Raw genomic sequence first — 8,722 nt, 5'->3', positions numbered from 1 at the left:
GTTACACTATTATAAATTGTTGTTTCCAAAGCAAGATATCAGGAGTAAATCCATTGGAATCAATAACATGAGGACTAGAAGAATCAATTCACCATACCCAGTTGTCTCTGGATACTGAATTACTGATTTTTTTTTTCTAGGAAAAACAATGGGAATAAATAAAAGATGGGCATGAATCAAGTAGTAATAAGCCAAAATGACTATAATACAATTATCTGCTTATGTTTAAAGCAGTCCCGTTTGAAAACAGAAAGGAAGTCTGGAATAATTAATTATCTTTGTTGACTTACTTCAACTGTACAGAAATTACCAGCTGCTTACATTTGCTAGTATATTGTTACACTGAGCATGCCAAGCATTGGCAGGGGTTTGGTGCCCTCTTATGTTTCATACGAGCAACTTCAGTGACCGCAAACACTTCTTGGGGATAGACCACTTGTAAAGGTTTCTCAGGTTACATATTGTTAAGAAAGTATCAACTAAGATAACTACTTCATGCTTCAGAAAGTTTAATAACCACTTTAGGGCAGTGAACGTACAGTAACAAGCAGCCCCACAGATATACCTGTGCACTGTATACTGTAGCATGTTATTTTTCTTCTTGTGCAAGTGTTTCTAACCCACAGAGAAGTCACTTGTGATCTTCTAAAAACTAAACAGATTGCTCAATACATCTTTTTTGGAAATAAAACCTTATTCTGTATTAAGAAGTATTTTGTTAGTGTGTTTTTAATTTCCCTATTAGTGTCAAAAGGGTGTACAGTTCAAGTATTTCTTTATACTTGGCATTACGTCACTCATCATCCCATTTTACTAATTGCTCAGATGAAAACATCTGGATGAGATTTATCTGCCTTTTTTGATACATAAGTTAGTAAAAGAGATGGGCCACAGAAAGAGTAATGTATAAAGATAACATGGAATTTTAGATCACATTTGAATAATTTGAATTATTACATACCTTATTAAAGTGCTGATGACCCAGTATTTCGAAAAATAATCCATTGCAATGGAAAATGTTGCTATTAGTACAGAAATAAAGCACCCAAGCCTTTCATAATAGGAAATTCTCAATTTATTTTATCAAATTATCCTACTATGCAATTTTTCAGAAACCAGTTTCAAGATGAGACATAAGAAAACCTTCAGAGAATTAGCAAGTTACTGCACAAATCAATCATTTTCTGGTCATAGACACAGAGATAAAAGAAGTCTAAGCATCTCATACCAGTTAATAATGAGCATCCCTTCTTATCACTGATACCCAAATGCATACAGGCAAGGCACATTTTGGCACCACAGCCTATTTCAGTAAAGCCAGACAAAACTGGATGAACACTCCCCATTTCTAGGGGCTGCAAAAGCCCTTGTAAAAATAGAGTTGAGAGCAGACCAATGCAGCAAACAAACTTGTAGGCATAACTTGTCAACACCCAAAAGTGCACTAGTCCTTCACTGAACACGGAAGCATGTTCCCAGAGAGCTTCAAGTTCTGTTTCTAACGGATGTGACGAAGGAAAAATAAATAAGGACAGGACGTGGTGAGGAAGGATGGATGTGCCTGGATCCCTTACACCACCTGAAGATGTTCAAATATAGTTAATGATATTACAGTAATATTTTCAAAAATAAATCCACCTTGTGTAGGTGAGAAATAGCTACATTGCACACAAAGCAGAGATCCCTGAGCTAGTTAGAAAATCCACACAACACACTGCAAAGCAATATGGACTTATGTCCCTACATCTAGAGGAAGTACTGGTACTTTTTCAACTAATAAATATTGCTTACTAGCTCCCATTCATAATTTGCTACTGTATAACCCTGGAGTTCTAGGTCTCAGGCCTGCATGATGGCCGCCAGGTAAGATATGCTTTTGATACTGTGCATGCAACCAACAACAAAGCATTCCTATTTAGTGCACTAATCTCAAAGAGTACTGAAATCAGGCCCCACAGCTGAGTTTCCACAGAAAATATGAATCTGATTTTTTTGGACAGATTTTCCATCTGCTGACCCACAGATTTATGATCATAGGATGAAATGTGCCAAGTTAAGAAGCACTTGCTTTTTATAATGTTCATGGAAGTGGATATTTCCCATCAGAATAATTCTGGTTTCTATATTTGCTTTCTAAGGAAGTAGAAAAAGAATTTGCCTCTCTTAGCTGGTAAATAGCATTAAAATAGTCCACAGAGTCGAGTAAGTGTGTGGAAACAGCAGAAACCTTCCCAAATACTTTGAAGTGCTAGCAGATAAATATCGAATGTGGGTCTACAGCTTTACAGGGGTAATTAGTTATTCACCACCTCATTTCTGCCATGCCATCTTCCCCATTCCATCTTCTTACACCCAGTTCCCTCTGTGCTGTAAAGGGAACTAACTTAAAATCTTGTTGCAACATGTAACCACTCTGGACTGGGAATGGAAAGAAAACAGCATTTTTTAGGACAGAGCTTAGGGACATCTGCTAGGATATAGTGTAAAAAACTTAACTGTAGACATTAATGGAGTTGACAAAGTTCTGGATGTATATCAGTTGAAAATCCCCAAATCAAAACAGATCTGCCACTGTTAGCTGACAGAGCTTCAAGGAAATTGGGGGTTAAATCAGGTGTCTCCTAGTCCCTAATGCTGATTAAAGTTCTCCTAGTAAATTGCAATTTGTTTTTCTTGAGGAACTTAAATGAGTTGAAATTCCATATGTTCCACTATGAAATCTTACAGAACAGAAAACTCAGGCTGATATAAATCAAATCAGGTTAAGAATTGATTTAGTTAAGAATCAGTACTTGGCTGCTGTGCACATAGTTTTAATTTAGTTTGAAGTGCCTGATATCACTTTAGCTTAAGCTTATTACAGACTTTACCACTTTAGCTAGAGATGAAAATTTAGATTTCAATGCTTATGCCATTAACCACTTAAGGCAGATGCCAGTATCAGCACTGACACCACTATCCAGCAGCATCTTACTCAACATCACAATGCATCCCTATACTCCATGTTGGACAGTATCAGCATGATGATTAAAAAAAACCCAACAAACCCAAACAAAACAAAAACAAAAATGAAGAAACATTGAAACGAGGTGCTTACCTCACAGGAAATCATTTATACACTTCTTTCAGACAGTTCTGACCTTCATTTAACAACAAACACAAGCAGGCTATGTAGAAGAGCCCTAAGATGACCCTATACATTTAAGAACAGTAGCTATGTTTGTAAAGTTTTATATAATAAAAATTAAGATGCTTATCAAAGTCATCTTACAATTGGCAGCCAAAAAAGCAAAAGCCATCACAGCATTGCTAAAACGACCAACAGCTCAAGACCAAGTACTTCTCCAGGACTGAAGAACAGCTAGGACAGATCCTTAACTCTGGAGTTCCAGGAGCACAATGTTCTGTGCTTGTCTGAGGAAACAAAAGCCACAGAAAACTCAAGGAAATGTGGTTATAGGTCTCCACATTTATGGCCATATTTCCATCACACAACTTGTGCTATGGCAGTTGTGGGAAACCATCAGCTTAAGGGTACGTATCTTTGTACTTGCTGGGCTCCAATCTCTGCGACATAGACTGCACCACTCTTCATGTCTACATCCACAAGGTGTGGTTTGGTTTCATCTGCCAGCTGGATTGTTTGGACCATAACACAGTCCCCAATAGAGCCAACCAGTGGTGCTGCCAAGATTGCTAGTCGGTTGATATTCATCTGAGCTACAATTAGGTATTTGTAATCTGCAGTAAACCTGTGAAAGACAGAAATATATTTTGAACTATGAACTCCACATAACATGTCATGTTAACACAGCCATGCACTTTCAAACAAACAAAACCTCCTTAACAGTCAAGTTTTTGAAGGCTACAACGGACTAAATGCAATGAAACATTGAGAATTAACTTGTAAGCCTTGCCCTATCCATTGCTGCTCCTTGAGACACATTATACTACAATAAAATTATTTAAGACAATCCCTCTTCCTGTAAAAGCTGCAACAGCAAGCTCAACAACACACTACAACTTTAAAATGAAGTTCTCAGTCCTGTACTCAAATCCATGGGGCCATAAAAGCCAGCATTTCCCTGTTAAGATACCACTGTGCAGTACCTTATGGTCCAGTAGTCTATTAGTTAAACTGGTTATTCCTTGTCATCAGGCATTAAACATTAATATTCTACTTCATTAAGAATACATCTTATTTATGTAATTGCATACTTCTAGAAGAACTGTTCAACAATACCTGACAGAATAGGGTCCATCTTCTGCAAAACAGCTGCTCCAAGACCCAAGCCATTCCCCTGTGACTTTGTCAAAAACTTGGATTCTTTTGTTGTCTCTGTCTGCAACCCATACCTGTTAAGAACAAAAATCATGGTTGTTCACAAATAGAACAAATAAAATGCATTAGTTTTTTACAAGAGCAAAATATCCTGTAGTAAAAAAGTACACCTTGGAAGAATGTAGTTTTAAATAGGGAGGTACCTCAGTAAATTTGACTTCCAGATATAAAACAAAACCACCACATAGTTAACATAGACGAATTATTTTACACTACTTTAACAGAGAAATCAATGCCTTCTCTTAATTTTTGTGGCTCTGGTATGGATATATTTAGTAGGATTCCCACTCCACAGTGAGGATATATTAACCATTTAACTCTAAAGATACTGATCTGTCACTTGCTAACAATTTGTTTTTCAGAAGTAGTCTCATGTCAATGATCCAGGCTTATGATGACTGCATCTGCAAACACTCTTGATATGCCTAATACTACTCTAAATATCAATAACTTAAATACCAAGTGCATTTTCAGCATGTTTTGTTTAATCAGTTTTGTAGAGCTTGTCTCTGTCCCACCCTATCCTTACTGAGTTTACAAACAACGTAAGCTAGCAATACCACTAGACAGCTCCAGTGAAGGCATCTCTTGTACTACAATCATTGAAGTTTTAGCTGTTGACAACGTGCCAGTCTGATCAATAAACTTCATGACAAGGGAGCAATAACTAAGTTCATCTGATATCTTTCATCACTATTTTAAGGTGACACATTACTACAGCATTCCCTTAGATTTCTTAGGGATTAACAACTATTTTTAACAGAGGCAGATCAACACTATGCTGGCAGTAAAATCAGAGCCCATCACAATTGCTGTCTTTGAATGCGTATACACATGGTTACCCTTTAATGTAAAGCAACCATGTAAACAAGTCTGTTGGAAGATGAAAAATTCTCTCTTTATTTTTTACCCGTCCAACAGGATCCACTGTTACACTGTGAGGAATCTTGAATTGACCAATGCCGGTCCCATTTGCTCCAGCCAGCCATATCTCTCTGTAGTCTAAATGGTGAGAACCATGAAAAATCAAATTTAAAAATAAAATAAAACACAGTAAGAAAACAATAAATAAACCAGCTTGAAGTCATTCCGTGGCAAAGCTACCTTCAGTAATTTGTAAAAGGTGACATTCCTAAACTCAGACTTTTTAAACACAATACTGCTGACACATAAACCCAAGAAATACTGGAACTACTACAGAGACTACAGGATTGTTATTCATGGTTTCAGGATTGTGGTTACAGAAATGTAGCCACAAGTATACAAGATCCATAGACCAAGGCTCTGTTAAATACTGTATTAAAGGGGGAAAAAACCAGTAATAGTTGGATGATTATGATATTCATTTGCTTACTAAACTGCTTCTTTACATTTGCTACCTGACAGTTTTCAGTCAGTTTTGCATTTTAAAAATTTACCAATTTGCAAACTAGATATTAGGAAACCAACTGTTCCATGAGAGTACAAAGGAAAAACTAGCTCCTCCACATTTTTCCAACCATAGGCAAGTGCAGACTCCTCACTCACTGCCCTAACCAACACAGGTCATCTAATCAGGGAATATGAGCAAGCTAATTTAGAACCACAGAATAATTTATGTATAAAAGATCTCCAGACATCATCCAGTCCAATCTGCTTCTCAAAGCAGGACTAGCCTTGATAACAAATCCAAGATCATCCAGTCCAACCTGCTTCTCAAGGCAGGACTAACCTTGATAACAAATCCAACTCTGTAGTTAGCTCAGGTTACTCATGAAGTTTTGAGCACCTCCAAGAGTGGAGACTGCACACCATCTCTGGACAAACTATTCACTGTCCAATCAGCCCCATTGTGAGCCTTTCCCTCCAAAAATCAAGCTGGAATTGACCCCTCTTTCATCTTTTGCTCAGTGCTCCTCATTCTTCACTATGCATCTCCAAGAAATGTGTGGCTTTCTCTTCTCGCCATCGTCCCATTACCGACTTGAAGACAGCAATACAAATCCTCCTTAGCCTTCTCTCTTGAAGACTGCACAAACTCATTTTATCAGTCTTTTGTTGTTAATGATTAGAAGATTTCTTCTGAAGTGACAAGTAATAAAACAGGATCTGATTCAACAGTCTTCAAACTAATGCTAAATGACAGCTCCACCTGTTTCTCACTTAAAAGTATTCTCAAGGTCTGTTATTTAAAATTTAATTGTAGATGGTCAACTACTGCAGAAGTTCACTTTTCCATACCGTCAGATAGTTTGAGCAATCTGTTATTCATTCCTCCATCTCCATCCACAACATAAATATCTCCACTTTCTTCTACAAAGATGTCTGCTGGTTGATCAAATTGTAGGGGAATCAAACTTGAACCAGCATTACCTGGCGTGCCCAAGATCTGCATAAGTTTACCTGAAGGGCTATACTGCTTCACAGTGTGCCCATATTTCCCTGAATTAAGAAAAACAAACAAAAATAGTAAACTGATTACAAAGATTAGAAAAGAAAATCTCCTGCTACTCACAATATAATAAATCAAACAGACAAAATTCCATAGTGAGAATATGACTGTGGGTTAGTAAATCCATAGGCTACAATTTTTATCCATTGTTTTAGGGTCACCACATCTAGGACAGACAGTAAGTCTAGCCAGAACATTTATTTTTCCCCTGATACTTCTCCTGGCAGGGGTGAGGGTAGGCAGTGCTTACTAATTTCAGAAACTATAAGCAGACACAAAGCACAACTCTTAAACCTTCAGAGTGTTTTGTGCAGCACCTAAGAATTTTGTTCTTGGCAAGAAAAGCACCAATCTACCTCAGAATTGTTCAAAAGACTTAAACGAGTTGTTTAAAGTAGTATCTGCAGTGTTAGCATTTTCTTCCCTATCTAATACTTGTCATACCACCACCATGCATACCTGTTCCAACATCTGTGATCCATATTGAACTATCTGTTGCGGTGTTCAATACAAAAATACCATGAGGCATTTCAACTGTATCATTCCAGGAGTAAAGGAAGTAGCCTTCCTCTGAGAATACAAGTACCTTTGGCACATTGTCTCCCCTCTGGAAAAAAAAAGAAAAAAAAATTAAAAAAAAAGGTCTATTAAGAAAATATATTAATCAAGTAATCATATTTGAATAGAGGAATTTGGAATTCCTCCTTGTTAGTTTTTTAAAACATTTCATGAATTGTAAGAATCTCCTGAAATTGTCTAATAGATCTCACTTTTTTCAGCTAGAAAAGGAAAGAGACAGAAGGGTCTAAGTTTTCCATGCAAATCTTTCCTCTCATTCTAGAGTTTCAGCTTAGATCAAGAGGCCAATTTTCAGAGCACCCAAGCTCCTGCAGCTATCCTGGTCTTCACTTTGAATTGCGTTTTCATATTCTTGTTGAAAAAGATGACAAGCGTAACACAGGCATTAAAAACTCTATCTGTACTTATTAGCAGCACTCATACTCAAGGACTCATACTGTGCTTTATAATTAAATCCACCACTTGCCATGGAGAGAATGTTTTATCCGTGACCTAGAGATACCAACGCATGGAACTGGGTACAGCAAATAATTGAATTGCAGCTACTGTAACTGGCTAAAGAGCTGTGTGGTTTTGATTTCGTGTGACAAAGGCTGAAAGAGTGGAAGATTCAGCTGCCCTAGAATCACATTTTAGTTTGCAGTTAAAAGAAGAAGCCACTGTGACTCAGTCAAGTTGGATCATGCATTCACAGAAATTTAATGCTTCCAAATACAAACAAGTGTGGTGCCAGAACTGCTTTAAAAATGGATAGAGCAGACACATCTATACTTATATTTCCACTAATTTTGACAAAATAATTATTCATATATATGTAGACACATGCATATGTATCCTAATCTAACCCAGTCACTTTAAAGGCAAAAATATACTAGAACAACAAAGAGGAATATAATATTCTCACTCACTTGTCCCACATAGACCAAACCATGAAGAGAGTCAACAGCAACACAAAATGTTTGGCCAGTGAAGTATTCTGGAATTTTAGGCCAGCCTATGTCCAGCTTGTACATCTGTTGCTGTCCCTTCCAAGGAGAGACATAATCAAATGCTTTTAAAACCTGAAAATAGAAAACAAATATTGAGTAGCAAATAAATTCCATAACGGTGGAATCAGAACAACCAGCAGTAGAAAGCAAGTGTGAACTGAAGCATCATAAATTGATTAGTTCAATTTAAATTAAGATAGATTAAAAGAAATTGGCTTATACCCAGGGTTTTGTAATGCAGATGGGAAATTAGCTAAAGAAATCCTTTGGATTGGGGAGCTCTGGAATTAGGAAAAAAACACACCCTGAAATTTCTTACATTGATGTTGCTATTATTATCTGTAAATCATGCTCCAAAATGACCAAAATAGTAGAGAAAGT

The 8,722-nt window shown here is 37.0% G+C and overlaps 1 protein-coding gene across 1 annotated transcript; it reads right to left on the bottom strand.

Annotated features, from left to right (window-relative positions):
* Positions 1–3,523: 3,523 nt before the first annotated feature.
* Positions 3,524–8,377, bottom strand: NHLRC3 (NHL repeat containing 3). The gene is made up of 6 exons (XM_010023616.1): positions 8,261–8,377; positions 7,233–7,380; positions 6,563–6,763; positions 5,253–5,344; positions 4,244–4,356; positions 3,524–3,752 (listed from the first exon to the last, which is right to left on the bottom strand). Exons 1-6 carry the CDS (start codon positions 8,363–8,365, stop codon positions 3,524–3,526), a joined length of 888 nt encoding a protein of 295 aa, XP_010021918.1. The 5' UTR covers positions 8,366–8,377.
* Positions 8,378–8,722: the final 345 nt, after the last annotated feature.

Source organism: Nestor notabilis, unplaced genomic scaffold, assembly GCF_000696875.1.
Source record: "Nestor notabilis isolate BGI_N333 unplaced genomic scaffold, ASM69687v1 scaffold15011, whole genome shotgun sequence".
In the NCBI taxonomy this organism is placed as follows: Eukaryota; Metazoa; Chordata; class Aves; order Psittaciformes; family Psittacidae; genus Nestor; species Nestor notabilis.
This window is presented reverse-complemented; position numbering and strand designations above follow the sequence as displayed.